The sequence below is a fragment of the Vipera berus genome, assembly GCF_964194415.1.
Source record: "Vipera berus genome assembly, chromosome: 3".
NCBI lineage: Eukaryota > Metazoa > Chordata > Lepidosauria > Squamata > Viperidae > Vipera > Vipera berus.
The window spans coordinates 69,822,316-69,841,023 of record NC_138204.1 but is presented as its reverse complement, the minus strand read 5'-3'; the positions used below and the strand labels follow the sequence as shown (position 1 = coordinate 69,841,023).

The following is an 18,708-nucleotide window of genomic DNA, read 5'->3' as shown; positions in this document are numbered from 1 at the left end:
GAGTAGATTTTAGAGGGATATTGTTATTAATTTTAGTGTTAGTACTTTGTATGTGTCTATGTTAAAGGGGAGTTAAAGCACATTATGAATTTGGTTAATTTTATATTATGGATAATCTTTAGCTAGAATATGATTATTATAACTATAACCCTGTATTTAGCTCTGGGAAGTGGGGGGAAGGGGGGTGGTTTGGGGTGGGTGGGATTTGGGGATGTATTGTAAAATCTTGTTTTTGTAAAACTCTTTAATAAAAAAAAGAATCCTATATTATTAAGATGTCTGGTTTGTAAACCTCAATTAACAATTAAATTGTAAACATGCATCAAAATATGGAATACATTTTACATTCTATTATACCAAGCATAAAAGCTTTATTTTAGAAACTTTAATCAAAAACAAAGCATGAGGCATGCAAAATCTAAAAGTAGCTAGTTACACCAATAAACTTGATCAAAGCCTTAATTATATTGCCATGAAAACATAAACAAATCTTAATTGCGGCTTACTATTTAGGATAATGTATTCCTGCTCCAACCTTAACTTCCTATGCAATAAATGTGAATATTTTCCACTATATAAGTATATGAATCCTTATCATCTGAAGAAAAGGTGTTATTTTCACACAAAAATGCTGCTACGCTTTTCATAATTTCTGGTTTTAGAAATGGAATACTGCATTAAACACAAAGGGGGGAAAAACAACCATTGACAGCCATAATCTAGGCAGAGTTCGCCTAATTTCTGAAAAGCATTCTGCATCTTGCAGAGCATTTGCTCTTATAGACACGTTCACATCATGGAGGTTTCCGGCACAAAAATCTCCCTTGATTTTACCTCTCACCTTTCCAGGAGAGATTTGGCCATTATTCTTCATCCATTAATGAGAGAACAGAAAACATTTGCTCCCCCTCATATTCCTCATAGGCAATCTTGTATAATTCCCATACATGCAAATTTTATCAAGTCAACCTCTCAGTACACTTCTCCCCAGATCCTGATATTTCTGCTTACCTCGGGGCCAAAATTTCACAATAGATCAAAACATGGTTTACTGTTCTTCAGAGTTGGAATAAACACCACGATGTCTTTCATATTAATTCAACTACAGATCCTCTTATTGGTCTCATGAACTTGGGAGTGGCTACCTACTTTTCTATTTTCATCTTCTGCTTGTGTCACACAGAGTACTTTCCTTTTTTTTTTTAATTTGTACAATTACCTCCAGACCTTTAACTTCCCCAATCAGCTGTATCCCTACTAAATATTCAGGGTCAGATCCAAAATATCTACTTTTTTTTTCTTCAGGACTACCCATCATGTAATCTTATTTTATTTCACCTATACCACAATTTAATCTATTCTAAACCCCATCCTTATCATTCCTTTTACCTCGATTATCCCAGCCATCATATTTTCTTCTATGCTGCTCCAGCGACTCACAGCAAACTCGTAATTAAGTAAATGTTGTAAATGTCTATTCTTTTATATCTATTGCAATTATAGGACACCTGACAACACTTAGAACTACAGGGCAATCCTATCGTATACCATTGTTACAACTGGAGATTTTCAGTATAACAAGAATATTTGCCTACTTATTACCAGGAGTCAACAAAATTACAGCCTTCTAAATTAACAGTTTCTACTTCAGAAATCACAGCCTTCATTTCAAACAGAAGCATTTATAACACAAATAGGTTCCTCTAAAATGAACAAAATATAAATATTAATAAAACCGCTTTAATCAACTGAAGGCATCTGGCTTTAAACTTTTCCCTTACCAATAGTAGGCTATAGTTACGGGTATTTTTTATTGAAACCAATATCATTCAAAGCTGCCATTCCTAAAGACAGGCATTTTATTAAATAAGATTAAATTACACATTTGAAAGCACTCGTATAATCAATGTGTATGTGGTTAATACACCTTGACTGGATTAAAAGAAGTCTCATACATACCCAAAGATATGCAAAGTTCTTAAAAATGAAGAGATCCGGTTTCACTACACAGTACACACACACAAAAACAAAAACCTGCAATAATCCTTAACAGATTTGCAAGAGACCACAGAGTATGCATAGGCTTCTTTAGAGGGAGACACACACATCTTTCGGCTCTTTGCAAGAAGTGACTTGTGAATTCTCCATAGTTCAGTGTATCAATAATTTACTACTATCTACCTTGTTAAGCGAAGTCATTTTAATGTATGGCTTCTTACTATAAAGGCCAGGAAGAGAAGAACTGACAAAGGCTGAGCCCCAGGAGGGAAGCGAAACAAAAATATTTCAAAAGATAATGGAAGGGAGCCGGTTTGAAGAAGATAAAGAGCCATTTGGGCACAGACCCCTGCTGGTTCCATAGAAGTGTTTCCTTTTCAATCTAGGAAGCTTTAAAACTGCCTTTGCCACTGACTACTTGCATTTGCAGGGTGTTGGGGATCCAATTTCACCTTTTGTCCAGGGAGCTGGGCTGGCCCTTGGTGGCAGTAACACAGCTATTAGCCTCCTTTGCAGCAAGGACAATACTCAAACTGTCATTAATATGCAACCACAAAGGCAGAAATAGACCATAATTACTAATCATCTGGTTCCCTCTGAACTGGAGCAAATTATCCGGGTCAGGAATGAGTTTTTGCAGGAAACAAATGAACTTGCTAACTTAAATCCTTCAATTAGGAAAGTAATTTATGCCTATCTGAAGTCTATTTCCATTTATAATCATTTTGTATTTACCCCTCCTTGCCATCTCTCCTGACAAATTTGTTGCTGTCTCTAAAGTATGGGAGGTGTGCACCGTAAGAATATTTTTTTCCCCAAAACAAGGCCTTCCTTTCCCACCTCTTTATCAGCCATCACAAAGTGCTCGATTTAAGTCATATTTAAAATAATTGAGCACTTGCAGCGCAAAAGGGAAATTGCACCCGTGGCATAATTTAGCCGTTGATAAAAGATCAGGCAGAGTTTAATGCTTTTCCATTAACTTTCTTTCAGAGGGAAAACTTGGTCAATAGAATGGCTTCCAGGAAAAAGCAGCACTAAACCAACCACGAAACCTCATTCCAGTTTTTGGTTTCACACTTAGTTAAAACCTTCAGTTATTTGTGACAATTGGGTGATTTCCAATCAGCCGAAAGTTACGTGCAAAGGATTCGGATTTCCACCTAATCTCTTCCAAGGTAGCGTATTATGTACCAAATCTCTGAAGGCAGACCAAAAGTATGCAAAATGCCCCCGTTACAAGCTTCCCTCCCACCCCCGAAAGTATCTCTGTCCAGGAGGCAGCAGTCTAAATCCAGGAGATCGTGTTTCAGCATTCATCGATGCTCTCATATGAAAGGGTACGGGAGGCTGCCCGGATCAGAAGTCAGTAAGACGGTCGTGAGAAAACGCACGTTCTGGTCAAAGAGAAACTTTCCTCTTTCCTCCCCAGCCCCACGACACCTGCCCCCCCTCCCCTCTCCGAGTCTCATGGAGGAACGGGGAGAACCTCCAGCCGAGAGATTCCCTCTGGCTCCTTCTAAATCGAGGCGCCGAAGCTGCTTCCATCAGGCATTTTAAGAGAAAGACGGAGGATCTGGAGAAGCATCAGTACTAAAAGAGGGAAGGAAGAGCTTCTAGTAGATGGAGGGAAAGGGAGAACGGGGGAGGGGGGAGGAAAACCAGGAAGGAAAAAAAAGAAGGAAAGGGGGGAGAAAAAGAAAATCAGGAAGAAGGGGGAGGGAAGAGATTAGCAAATGGGCAATATTACCTACCTGCATGTTAACGACGCCCAACTCCTCCGCGGCTAGTTTTCTCATTTGAGTGGCCAAAACTTGCGCCTCATCCAGAATGGAAAACTCCGAGTCGGCGGCGCTGAGTCTCCAGAAAAGTGCCAAGCAGAAGAGCCACAGGGGCCGCCGTCCGCCGCCGCCGCCGCCGCCGTCCCTTCTCCGGAGGAGAAGCGGGCCGCTGGAGCAGCAGGGAACTCTTCGGGCGGCCTCTTCCGATCCGGCTGGCCTGCTCGCCATGATGCTTGGCGACGGCGACGGCTTTCCTGCCCCGAGCGCGGCGCACAAACTTTCCCCGACGCTTCCCAAACTTCGGTGCGGGGCTGAGGGAGGGAGGGAAGGCGAGCGGGAGGCAAGAGAGGGAGGAGCAGGCGGCTGCTACGCCTCAGGGCTCCGGGGAGAGGCGGCCGAAACCTCCACGCGGAGACCTCCAATCACGAGCTCCGGGCGCGCCTGCTTCCAAGGGAAACGGCTCGGCCGCTTCGAGCCGAGCCGCCCGGGCAGCTTCCCTCGCCGGAGACGGGCAGGCGGACGGCTCGCTCGCTCGCGTTGCGGGGAGACTGGGAGCTCCGCTTAAGACTGCCGATGGAAAACAAGCGCTGATTGCGGAGAGCGGCAAATTCCGGAGCTGAAAAGAGGCTCAGGAGCGGCAGGGCCGGGATCGGAGTCAGCCGGGGGGGGGGGGGAAAGGGAGGTATCTGGTGCCACCAAGCTGCGCGTCGGCTCTTCTGCACAAACAACTGAGGGGATTCGAATGGCGAGGCCGGGACAGCCTGGCCCGCTTGCTTCTCTCTCCCCTCGACTTTCGGAAACTTTTCCCTTTCCCCCAAGCCGGCCGCTCGAAGAACCGCTTCTTAAAACAGGGGTCTTCAAACTTGGCCCTTTTATGACTTGTGGACTTCAACTCCCAGAATTCCTCAGCCAGCTTTGCTGGCTGAGGAATTCTGGGAGTTGAAGTCCACAAGTCATAAAAGGGCCAAGTTTGAAGACCCCTGTCTTAAAAGCTCCCCTCACCTGTTGAACCGAACATATTTTTTTTTATTAAAGAGTTTTACAAAAACAAGATTTTACAATATATCCCCAAATCCCCCCCCCCACCCCAAACCCGCCCACTTCCCAGAGCTAAATACAGGATTATAGTTATAATAATCATATTCTAAATAAAAATCATGCATAATATACAATTAACCAAATTCATAATGTGCTTTAACTCCCCTTTAACATAACTACGTACAAAGTAGCAATAACAATATCCCTCTAAAATCTACTCATAAGCTAAACGGAACTTTTTAGTCCCATATTTGTTCTGAATATAATCTATCCATCTCCTCCAAACTGAAATATATCTTTCCTGTGAATGATCTTTCAAGTAAGCAGAAATCTTAGACATTTCTGCAAGATTCGAAACTTTAAACACCCATTCTTCTATAGTAGGCAAACTATCCTTCTTCCAATATTGTCCCACCAGTAACCGTGCTGCTGTTATCATATTCAACATCAAATTGGTTTCTTTAACATCACAATCTACAACAATACCCAATAAAAACAATTGCGGAGAAAACTTTTATCTTTCTCTTAAAAATCTTTTGAATGTTCCACCAAATTTTAATCCAAAAAACTTTTATATTTCTACAAGTCCACCACATATGAAAATAGGTGGCTTCTAAACTACCACATCTCCAACATTTAGACTGTAAATTAGGATACATATTAGACAACTTCTTGGGATCCAGATGCCATCTATTAAAACATTTTATAAAAATTTTCTCTTAAGTTTTGAGTTGAACCGAACATTTAACACCTTCCTTTGTGGAACTTTTCATAAAGTCGCCCCCCCACACACACACACACTTTGCTCCGCCCAAGACTAGAGTGAGCGGCCTGTTAAGATGTCATTCGGGGATTTGGTGAAGGGGAATTCCAGGGCGGCAGCGGTGTTGGTCTGTGCTGCAAAAGCCCACAAAGATTTTGTTCACACTTTCACGACTGGGGAAGTGGATTGTCTTGTGCTAAACACTTCTTCGGATTATAGTCCGCTTCATCAAATTCATGCAACATGGTGATGTTCACACAGTCGCACCGCATGTCGGCCGACGTGTTATGCAAGATCGGCCCCTGTGGTCAGTTTATGACTTAGTATGTGGTTTGGATCCAGAAACGAGTGTCGATTCAGTAGCCAGTGGTTAAAATGGTTAAGTGTGTGTGTGTGGGGGGGTGTACACAGCTTAAAAACAGGGAGATGAGAGATAAAGTAAAATTAGTGACTCAATAAGTAAACAAATAACCCAGAGGGAAATGAAATGTATAAGTTGCAGACAGTGATAATTACCTATGGTTAGTGACTACTTCCAAAACAGCTGCTAGGTCACACCCATTATGGTTGTAAAGCATATTAAATGCATTATTACCTGATTAACTGATGAAAATGATTTACAACATATTCTGTTTAATCAATCGGGTTAAACCTTCTAATAAAGTGCATGAAAGTCAGTGCTTTAATAAAATTTATAATCCTTAAGGTACTGCAAGCTTAGGAAAAACCTGTTGCTCACTCCTCTAGTTTTTCCCAAGAGAAAGAATGCTAAGAGATGAGTTTACTCATAAGTGCCTGGATGCACAATAATTTCCTTCCTATCAATGAATGTAGTAGAAGCAAGAATAAAAGAGTTGCCTGAGACAGAGACACCAGGTAGAAAGGACCATTTTAAGCACACTGAGACGGGATGAAATAATTTGGTGAATGCTGATTCCATGATTCCACTATTGTCTTGGTGTATTGTGAGACAGAGACAGGAAAGGCCAACTTTCTCTGCATCCATAGATGCAGATCCCATGGGGTCCTCGGTGCTCCTTGGTGGTTTTCTTGAAGACATTTCATTACCAAACTAGGTTACATCATCAGTGTGCTTAATTCAGAGAGCGCCAAGGATGCCCATGTCTCCGTATTAGAGACATAGAAAGACAAGACTGTCCAAACCAGCAATCATTGAGACCATCCTTGGCCGTGTAAAATGGAAAGGAGGTTGGGATTTCCTTTGTTAGCAACTTCTTGGCTTAAGGAGAGCTTTGTGCAGAAAAGAGGATAAGTAAGGCTGTGACTCCAACAAAGAATCTGATCAAAATCTTTGGTCAGTTAATAAAAAGCACCATTCACCCACTACTGCTTGAGAGAGAACCCCTTCTTTAACATAGAAAATCCAACCTATTGTTGGTCCCACTTACCCTGCCAACATTATTAGCCTCATAACTCAGAACAGGTGGCCTTCAGATATTGCTGATTGACACCAGAATGCCCAAAGCAGAAAAGTTGAAGATAATGTTTAATAATAGCAATATAACACCCAGCAGTCCCAATCAGCATGGCCAGTTTTGAGGGATCCATTTCTGGCTCTTAAAAACTAACTTCATATTTCTTGTTAGAAAGTGGATGTTGTCAAGTATTTCCCTCAGTCTTCTCCTTAGAAAATGTGGACAAACTCCAGCAAGGAAATAAAGGAATGTGTGTAAAAGCTGATTTAGCAGCACTCACCAATAATCTCTATCCTGGGACATGCATTTTCAAAGAGAACCAGAATGTGGTAGATTTTTTTTAAAAAAACCTACAAAACCCTTGTAATTTTTCAGAGGCAAAACACTTTTCTGGGAAGCAAAAAATAGGTACTTCTTGTAATGCAGATTAACCTGTTGAACTCCTTAGAGATCCATTGCCTATTCACTGTAAATATTAAAATTCTTAGCCCCACAAGAAAACTTAATATAGGACAGCAGTAAATAAAATGAATTCTTCTGTATGTAACATTTTAGTAACATTTTTTCCTAATTATTATTTTCTTCCATTCAATTTTGTTCAATTCTCAGAGACTGCCTGGACAGGTCCCTGCAGTTTTCATGGCAATGCTTTTCATGGTTTGCCATTGTTTCCTTCCTAGGCTGAGAGAAAGGGATGGGCCCAAAATCACCCCGTTGGCTTTGTGCCCAGAGCAGAATTAGAACTCACAGACTCCATTTCTAACTTGATGCTTTACCCACTACACCAAATTGGCTCTCTTCTTGATTATAATTACTTGTTATTATTGTCATTAGCTTGCATTAATCTTGAGCAACTCTGCCAATATATTCTGCAAAGTCTCCTGAATTTCTTTGCTGACAGAGTTCTTCCAGTTCTTGCAATCCAGATCTGACAACCCCAGCTTTTTCGAACAACCTGTTCAGCTTTCCTGCAAGTAAGCTTAAAGTAGTCTTCCCCAATATTCTGGGTACAAATATGCTTAGACCAACATTTTCCAGAATTCCTAGCCTGCATGATATTCCCAATTCTGGAAACTGGGAAAGGAATCTTGCCTGTGGCTTTATAGCAGAGAGCATTCTTTCCAGTAAACATGCACAGCTAAACCTTTTTATCCCAATGCAAACCACAGACTTATGTAATTTCTAAGTACAGTCTTTCGGATTGCAACACATCTGGGATACTCCATTGTACAATTAGAGGCTGAGTGATATGTTTAAATTAGAATCACTAGCACTATTGTTTTAAATACGCTTATTCAGAATTAAGTATAATGAGATTTACTCCCAAGGAAGAGTCTGTATAGATAAGATTATGTTCTGATTCCAGCTACTACAAGCAATTCAGTTCTCACCACCAGCCATTCATATCCCTGTTCTAAGGACAATTTCCCACATCTTGGGCATTGAAGGAAGACACTCACGTTAATCTATGTTAGCCAAGAATCAGAAGAGTTTGTAACACTTTTTTAGACTAACAAATTTTATCAGAAACCTTAAGTTTTCATGAGTTGCTGTTCACTTCCTCAGATGCAGTTGATGAAGTAAGCTACAACTCATCAAAATGTCTTTTTTAAAATAAAGATAATAAAAATGTATTAGTCTGAAAAAGTGCTTCCAGATTCTTTCTGACTTTGGATTTCCACATCTTGGTTTTCTCCAGAATTGTTAAATTCTAACCCATCTGGAAGACAAACAATTGGGGAAGACTAGTTAAGGCATTTTTGGGGGGAAACTATTAGTGGCTGTTATCCCATAGATAGAGATTGACTTCACACATCATGCTAAGCAATTATATGTTTTAGCTAAGACTGAACATTTGGGGGAGGGGCAGAATGTTCTATTCTATAATTTCAATTCTGATTGGTTCATTCATTACAAAAGAATCATTCTGCTAGTTCAGCAGAGGATGACTATAAGAACCTGCTTATTCTGGAGCATCAGACAGAAAACTGATTCAAGGAAAATTACTTCTCTAGCCACTTTCCTTAAGTATAGGAAGTCATAAGCTATCTTCAGATTTTAAAAAAATACCCCATAGTTGTCAGAGCCACAATTTATAGAATTTATTGTTTGGATCCATGCAATATACTGAGCTATCGTATACCCTTGACCGAAGATTGGTACACTCCTTCTATCTGGAATGGTCGTCCTCTTCCACCCAGCATGCAGCTTCGGGAGGGACGCACATGGAGTGGTGAGGGAGGAAGGGGACACCCGCCTAGCCAGCCAGATCAGCCGAATCAACCCTGGCAATCAATGGGGTGACAGATGTTGCAGCCAGATCGCTCTCACATCCACAATATACTGAGCAAGAACCTAACCAATTTTTAGTCAAAATATTATGTGCTCATGGTCTTCTAGTCTTATATTATGGTCTTCTAGTCCAAGAGTAACTTCAGGAAATGGGCAATTAACACTTTCCAGGAACTCAGGTAGATAGAGTAAGAGGAGCAAATTGAACAGATTTGTTATCTGACATCCCTCAGCAAGGAGCCTTGCATGACTAAACATCTGTCTTGCACTTGAGATACTACTATTCATGGGCCAAAGACATTAAGTCTCAGGAATGTGATGTAAGTTCTGTTGTGTCAGATAAAATACTTGCCCTTTCCAATGCAGAATTGTTATTCAGTGCAGTTGTGGAACAGAAGATGTTATTCTTATCTGGATTAGAAGCATAATATTCCATTAATTCATTTATTTTCCCTACTCTTTTGATTCCTTCATTGATTTGATTTTTTTTAAAAAATAATAAATTTTCTTTCAAAGACAAGGTATTTTTTTAAAAAAAAGGAACAAAAAAAAGAAAAATTATAAACAAGATAAAAAGGAAAAATATTTAAAAAGTGTGCACAGCATATATGAAACCAACATTAAACATACAGCATTCATCCTAGTTGAATGTTGACAAATATGTCTCAAATGAATCTAGTAAATTTCCCCCCCCTCCTTGCGCAATGGGTCTACAAATCATTATAATCTTTCTCCTCTATACAGGACTTGCTATATTTACTGTGTCACTATTTTATATCACAATCCTTTAAAAATATCTCAAATATAGAAATCTAATATCTATCAGTCGATTTGATTCTTGTTACATGTGTTATTACTATCTGATTCTGGATTTCATCTGTTTCCACATTTCTCTACAGTCATTCAGTCTTTAAACTTCATTAAAATAACAGCAATGTAAACAGATAATAAATTCCTTCCCTTCTTCAGCAAATAAGATTAGAATACTTATCAGTCTTGCTCTGCAGGGCAAATCCTCTCCTAGATCTTTAGTTTCATAAGCTAATGAGAAGAGGAAAGAGACAGTTCCCACTTTCAAGACAGCCATCCTGCGGAAACAGTTAATCCCACGTCCATGACACCTTTTTTCTGCTCTATGTAGTGTCATTGAGTTGTTAAAAAGATAAGGAGGCACAATTGGGGGAAAAATGTCATTCTTTGTGGTTACAAATAGGGTAGAAGAAGAAAGCACGTAAAGGAATACTCATTACAATAAATAAATGTAAATCTAAATATACAGTAGAGTGAGTACATGTCAGGCATTATTTGCTACCATGTGGGTGGCACTAGCATCCAGGGGGCCAAATTAAAAGGCATGTGTGGTGTCATAATTACATAATTGTGTTATTTGCATGTTGATGTCATGGGTGTCAGTGGGGGGGCTGCCTTCATCCTTTTTCTTAAGCAATAATTTGTTTGACCCTAGTTAGCTGGATTCACATAACATAGCAAGCCACAAACAATGGATTACAAACTTGTGCTGCCCGAGTTCATGCAATACACCCTCCAAACAGACAAATCCCATTGCAGCTTAATCACGACCTGAAGCCAATCCCAATGTGGTGGAGCTGGACTGTTTGTGAAAAATATGGGAAATATTTTTAAAGGAGAAAACTGCTCCAAAGATTTAGAAACTAGAACAATCTTGCTAATGCCACAACAGGCTAAGCTAATTAGCATCTGGTTCTGCCTTTTGAGAGGCTGATTCTTCTATTTCTTTAGGGAAAGAGTAGAAGGATCTAAAAGTCAGTCACTGGTGCTGATTATACTGTATACAATGTGCTACTTTCAAGAATGGTGTCTGATTTAAAACTGGGGTGTAATTTCCCTCTTAATAAATCTGCAAACTTTGCCAGATTTCTGGTATCCCCTGCATATTTATTCTTTAAATAAATGATTTTCAGTTAATTTGTCTTAACATTTAACATTATGAAATAAAACACCTTTACAGATTTGTGTGTATGTGTTCATAACAAATGAACAAATATAATAGAGTAAAAAAAATGAAACCCAACCAAGTATTAGTGGGTTTTAAAAATGCAACATCTACGCTCACTGGAGTGTGGTTATTTCAAGAAATTAGACTTTTTTATTTTTGCTATTCTAAGTAAAATGTCTTTTAAATTGGATTGAGATGTGTTGCCATACAGTACTTCTTTTGCTGCAAGAAAGAAAGAGCAAATGATCTTGGAAAAAGAGAAGCCTTGGGAGAGAAAAAAAAGAAAAGAAAGTCTTGGCAAGTTAGCACTGAGTATGAATTACAATTAGGTTAAGAATCCAGAGGGAATGTAATGTTTATATCCATAAATAATCTGTATTATCTGTGCCATATTTTTACTGGCATACTACTATAAAGCAAGAACGCCTAGCACCCTATCTTTTAAGTGGGTTGCACAGTATGAATGAATAAAAACAAAGTATTAAATATTATATTAAAAATGTCTAAACTGGAAAGGTTGTAGCCCTGACATGGTGTCCTTGAAAAGATGCCATGTTTAGCTCGTTCCGAGTGTATATACTACAAATGTTAGGTGATCTTGGAATGAATGAAAGGGAAGCAGAAAAAATGAGGAGCAGGAGTAGGAAGAAGAAAGAATTAGGTGTTGTAAGCATTCAAATATCCTAAGTCTCTCTGCAATCTCAGGAAGAAGAAAGCCTCCAGGAGCTTTTGTGCAATGCCCATCAAGTGGATGAGCACAACAGGCTGCTGGATCTAATCTAGCCTTCTATCCCAACAATGGGACAACTGCTACCACCAGGGAGCTCAAGGCAGAAGAAGAAAAACTGAGAAAAGTAATGTATCTTGGAGTCCAGGAAGATAGTTCACTAAACCCAGGCTACCCCATGCTGTGAAATCTAAAGGGTTGGCAAGTGGGAGATCCTGAAAAAGAAGATCTCCTTCAAAAAGAATTGCCAAGAGAAGGGAAAATGGAGAAAGGAAATGTTGAAGGCCTGGAAGGCCAAACAGCATGACTGGCAAGGTACCATTAGGATTTTGGAGCTATGTTAGAGATGAGGGTCGAGGAGGTTGCATCAGGAAGAAGAAAAGGAGAAAGTAAAATTGCTTAATGTGTTGCCTCCCTCAGAAAAGCAAGAGCACTCTTTGTAATACGATTGTGGCTCTGCCACAGAACTAATGGTACTTTTACTGGTTCTGCAGCATGAAGGGATTGGTCCATGGCGTTCAACATCTTTATAAATAACTTAGGGCAGACATGTCAAACTCGTGACATCACGTGATGTCGTGCAAGGTGTCAGGACAGTTTTGCCATTGCCGGCAATGGGGTGGGCATGGCTTCTGTATGACGCAGCCAGCCCTTGGGCCGGACTTTGACACCCCTGAATAGAACAGAAGGGATGTTCTCAGATCTGCAGATAACTCCAAGAGAGAGGTTAGCCTACAGTTTAAAGCAACCTTTTTGGCTCCATGGACCAGCAGTGGCAGTGGCTGTAATGATGGGGGAGAGGGGATGGTTGGAGACCCCTGGTTTAGGGGATAAAATCTCAGTTTCAAATAATCATGGCAGACTTCAACACTGGGCCAAATCCAGCAGGATGGTGTTCAACTATGATGTGTAAGATCCTGAATCTGGGAGGAGAAAGTCAAACCCATTGATACAGGATTGTGGAGATTTGGCTTGATGACAGTGCCAGTGAAAAAGATCTAGGAGTACTAGAATCAATATGAGGCGACAGCTGAAAAAGCCAATGCAATCTGGGACTGTATTAATAGAAACATTGCATTTAAATCAAGGGAGGTCATGCAGATGGCCCTTGAGACACAATGGCCATTGGGACTGAGATTGTGGGTCCTAGAGGTTACAATGACAGCCGGGACTGCCAAGATTGCTGTTGCTAAGCAATATGGCTGTAAAGTATGATGTCATGTGACCACATTTTTAGCAATGGCAATCCAGACAATCCCAGCTGTCACTGTAACCCAAAATGTATGAATTGCAGGTAAGGAGCATGGGAATGGTTGGAGGGTTGCCATTGGGGATGGGGGGCCTGGGAGTTGAAGTCCACACATCTTAAAGTTGTCAAAGCTTAGACAGTGCAGGAAGATTCCATTTGCCCCACATGCTAACTCCAGGGTGGGCTGTTCATAGACTGCATATAGCCCAGTATCCTATTTAAAAGTCACAAAATGCTGGAGCCAATAGTGTCCTTTTTAGGACTGCAATGTGAGTTAAAGGACAGATTGAGTGCCCTAAGTACTGTAGTCAGCCCTTGACAATCTACTGCAGTCAGATGACTCTCTGAATGGATTAACCTTGGAAAACAAGCTTCCTACATGAATCACAACTGTACAATCTTTGCACCCCAAAGAACTAATAAGAGATGTTGCTTCTATCAGACAGGATAACTACAATTTGGCTGATATTGATAGGCACCCACAGTCATTGATTGAAATAGGCAGCTACAGAAATTAAATGAGTGAATGAATGAATGAATCCCACATCAATTATTGTTATGGTTCAATATAGCAAAAAGAAACACAAGTCTGGTTTCTAAGCAACCGAAATGATACCATATCAGTATTTTAAGCATTTGGACAAAAAACATCTTTTTCCTCCAGCATCAATGAAGTAAAAGCTTCAAGGTAACCAACAGCTATTTTAATTAATTCTGGTGAAAGCAATTAACAGGACTGAAGAAGAATTACAAAGATATGCAAGTGCAGCTGTTGTTGTTAGCTGTGAAGTCGTGTCCGACCCATCGTGACCCTATGGACAATGTTCCTCCAGGCCTTCCTGTCCTCTACCATCTTCTGGAGTCCATTTAAGCTCATGCCTACTGCTTCAGTGACTCCATCCAGCCACCTCATTCTCTGTCGTCCCCTTCTTCTCTTGCCCTCAACCTTTCCCAGCATTAGGCTCTTCTCCAGTGAGTCCTTCCTTCTCATTAGGTGGCCAAAGTATTTGAGTTTCAACTTCAGGATCTGGCCTTCTAAAGAGTAGTCAGGGTTGATCTCCTCTAGGACTGACCGGTTTGATCGCATTGCAGTCCAAGGGACTCGCAGGAGTCTTCTCCAGAACCATAGTTCAAAGGCCTCAATTCTTTGGCACTCAGCCTTTCTTATGGTCCAACTTTCACAGCCATACATTGCAAGTGGGAAGACCATGGTCTTGACTATACACACTTTTGTTGGCAGGGTGACGTCTGTTGGCAGATTTGCCATGGATTTCCTCCCCAGGAGCAAGCGTCTTTTAATTTCTTGGCTGCAGTCCCTGTCTGCGGTGATCTTGGAGCCCAGGAAAATAAAATTTGTCACTACCTCCATTTCTTCCCCATCTATTTGCCAGGAAATGAGAGGGCCGGATGCCATGATCTTGGTTTTCTTAATGTTAAGTTTCAACCCAACTTTTGCACTCTCCTTCTTCACCGGCAACAAGAGGCTCTTTAGTTCTTCTAAGTGCAGCTACCTATGGACTATTAGTGTAAATGGGATGGTTAAACCATCTGAGTAGAATAAGGACTCAGGTTGAGACCTTCATTAGGTGTGAATGGGTGAATTTGGATCTGACTTTGGTTTTTTTCAGGCTAATCTAGGATTGTTGGAAGGATAAAATGAATTGGATATAAGGCAGTTTTATATATATAGCACATGTACTGATCAGATTTTTGTTTTAAGAAAAAGCAGAATGTAAATATTAAAAGCACATCTCAAAACCACTGCTAAAGAAGGAGCTTTTAACAACAGATCACATCTTTGTCCTTGAATATGGCTCCCTAATAAGATGTTCCTCGCACATATTTAACAAGCCGATAGACCTTAAACTAAGACAGTATGAGCAGTATTTACCCAAGCATTAAAAATGTTGATTAGCATTTTTACAATTACAGGATAATCGTTTGTTGATTTATTATTTCCATACATCACATTCTTTCCTAGAATCTTAATCAATGAGGAACAATATTAAAATGTTTTTTAGTTAATAAAACATCAAGTAAATAAGATTCTGTGTAGAAAAAAATCAGAATAGTGTTAATTGATTTCACAGTTCTTGCTTGAGGAACTGGTGGAATTCACCTTCCTTGCTTTTAAAGTAATTGATATATTATGTAACAGGATTAACAGAGAATAGGATCAAAGTACTGCAAAAGCAGATGGGGTAATATATTCCTGAAAGAGATAGTTCACAAAAGACGTAGACAAAACAAGGAACAGGGAATAGTGCCAATACTGAGGAATGTTTTATTATGTGTAGTTTGGCAAGTGGGACAGACATTGTTTGGATGGAAATAAAAGGGTGAAGGAACAACGATGGAAAAAATATTATGAGACCATCTGGCTCCGATAAAAGATGTCCAGAACATTTATATAGATAAGGGAGATTTTGAAGAGTTCAAGGCAGGCAAAAGCCAGCTTCCAAGTCTGGACTGAGACAGCAAGAAATGCTAAAATTTAACCTGTAATGTTTTCCAGATTCTGCACAAGATAGAGGAAGAAACTCTTCAGGACTACAAAGGGCCTGACTTGTCAAAAATAAAATGTTCTTTTATACACTAGCTGACATGCAAAAATGCATAAATAATATTTTGCTGCTCTGCTTCCAGTACTTGCTTTATACATATCCCCAGTGTTTCTCAACCCTAGCAACTTTAAAATGTGTGGACTTCAACTCACAGAATTCCCCATCCAGCATGCAGACATAGCATCTTTGTCCTTATCCTGATTGCAAGCATTGGAGCTTCTCCAGTCCAAAATGAATCTAAAGCTCTCCTGTAAGATCTTGGATGATATGAACACTAAAGGTAAAATATAAGAACACCCCCTGTACTCTTCTGCCTAACGAAAGCAAAACAGAAAGCAGCATTACTGCTCTGTCCTTACTGTTACTCAGTGCTTTTTTTGTAAAAGAAAAAGGTGCCGGAACTCACACATGTCACACAACCCACCTTGCCTACCCTACAAGGTTCCATCCAAAAAAGGTGCTGGAACTCCGTTCTGAGCGTTCTATGACAAAAAAGCCCTGCTGTTACTGTGTGTGCAGCTTCACATGCAGTTAAACCCGCCTATCCTCCAATAAAACAGACCATATGCGTAGATCTGAATGCTTTATTAAAGGAACAGGATGGGTGAAACTGGAAAAAAATAGAAATACATATAATAAAAATCCAAATACAAAATAAGCAGTATTGAGTTGCTGGTGAACATAACAATTAACAAATATAGATAAAATCTAAATCTCACCAGTGATGCTGTGTGTATGGGATGTGGGTTTTTCCTCAGATGACCATGTGCCACAGATTAGGCTGGATTCTTCCTGGTGCTTTTGCTCCAAATGCTAAAGGAAATGGAGTCTGGCTTCCCAGCATGCACTTGTTCTAAGTGTGAGGGTTCCTGGGTAAAGCGGTTGGGTTAGCTTCAAAACAATAGATTGGTATTTACTCCCCAGGCCACTAGATGGGGCTAGAGAGCAACAACTCGAATCTCAGAAGGGTATGGCTAGCTGATGAGAGCTAAATAGCTTGAAATAGCTATACTAGTCTCCCTTTAATTCTTTGTCAGTAAAATTTTATACACACATACACAAATTATATGCTGGGGCATCACAATTATCAGGAAAACAGTGTTAAAGTATAAGCTTTATTGGCCTAGGTGATATATGAGTATAAATTATTATGTACACCCAACTTGGTGTTGATCCTTAGTCATCACATAAATACAGTAGATTTTCTCCAGGACTTGGGTCAGAAATCCAAAGGTTTTATGACTCAGGGCCTTGAGAAGAGGTCATCTTCATCAAATAGTGAAAGAGTCAGGACAAAACTTAAAATCTGATCTTATTTGGTTTACAGGGCAGCTTTTCAAACAGTGTTAGTAGAAATACCATTTAGGCGTGTATTTATTCATTCCCTTCTGTTGCACCGGAAATGATAATTTGGGAAGCATGGTTGACTAATAGAGCACAAGACATAATTGAACAGAAGTAAAAAAGAAACAGAAAGAGTGTGGTTTCCAAGAGTGAACCATAATAGCATAGTCAAAGCCCAGTCAAGAATAATCTATCATGGAAGTAGTAGCAGACAAAAGTAAAAAAATAAGGATGTCGAGACAGTTGCCCAAGACTGTGACAGAAGATATTTTGGCATTTGACTGCTAATCAAGCTGAGGCTTAAATCTGCTGCTGATTATTGGTTGGTTTCTCGAAAACCCAATAGCCAAGCAGAGCACTACCTGTAAGGTTCCGTTCCATGCAATCTATCTTTCCTTGATTTCACCCCAGGTTTGAGGCCAGATTGATACTGATGTCAGATTCCAAAGTTGGGAAAAGGCTATATGTGAGAAAGTCTGAGAAAGTCTGTGAAGGTTGCATTTGCTGATCCCTCTTCTCTTTGAGAGAGATTCTTCCGAGGGAGCATGGACATCTCGTTCTGCAAAAGCCATCCTTTATCCTATCTTATAAGATCATTAAAAGCTGTTTTGCATTTTTTGAAGAGTGTTTGAGATGGATCTTTAAAAACAAAACCCCACAATCTAAGACTGAAGATGAGCATGAATGGATCTTTCCTCTTGACACATGCTGTATAAGACAGGGTTCTCAATGCAAAGAATATTATTTAGGGGAAGGTGGTGATTGTGCCTAAATAAACATCATGATACTAAAAGAAGCAACAAAATGCAATAGGAAACATTTATGTTACTGACAAGAATTTCTTAGCATTTTTTCTAGGCCAGAAATTATTGCATGATCTGATAAGAATGTGCAGAGTACCTCTTGAGCTAACAAGAGCTTGCACAGAAAAAGAGGATACTGAGAGTAGTCAAGTTTACGCAGCAACCACACAGATACACTGAGGTGTGTAAAAAAGGTTTACTTGTGGAATAATACAATAGCACAGTCTAAGAAAAAATCAGTCCAGGTCATACACGAGTAAAGAGATGATAGCAAATAACAATAGTCCAAGGATTATCCAATACAGAGTCTTCTTACCAGTCCGTAAGTCAAAACACAGTTCTTCAGGTTTAGCAAACAGTAGCAAACCCACAAACCACAATAATCAGCAAGTAACAGCAAACGTAACAGAGAGAATAACAGAGAGAGAGAAGCTATGTCTCTAGCTCCCTCTTATGGCCGTTGGAAAAACAGCGTTGGCCAATCATCACACATTTAAAGTGATACAATACAGTTTCTATTACAACAATACAATCATAGTTTATATATATTGTCAACCCAACCAGTTAGGCCATAGTCATCTACCTAACATGATCAAACAACTTTGTAGAGTAATGGCTCTCCTTACATATTATAACTCCAGATGGCATTGGAAGACAATGCCGTATGGGTCAGTGCTACTTTTATTAAAAAGCTATTATAACAGAATCTTGAATGTAGTTCCCTACTCCCTCCCT

General features: G+C 39.9%; 1 protein-coding gene across 1 annotated transcript in view; it reads right to left on the bottom strand.

Moving 5' to 3' along the window:
- Positions 1 to 4,053, bottom strand: part of CACHD1 (cache domain containing 1) — a 154,217-nt gene extending 150,164 nt beyond the window's left edge. Inside the window, exon 1 of the mRNA XM_081324948.1 lies at positions 3,753 to 4,053. Coding sequence (XP_081181074.1) covers positions 3,753 to 4,007 — 255 coding nt within the window. The 5' untranslated portion in view covers positions 4,008 to 4,053. The remainder of the gene's footprint in view (positions 1 to 3,752) is intronic.
- Positions 4,054 to 18,708: the final 14,655 nt, after the last annotated feature.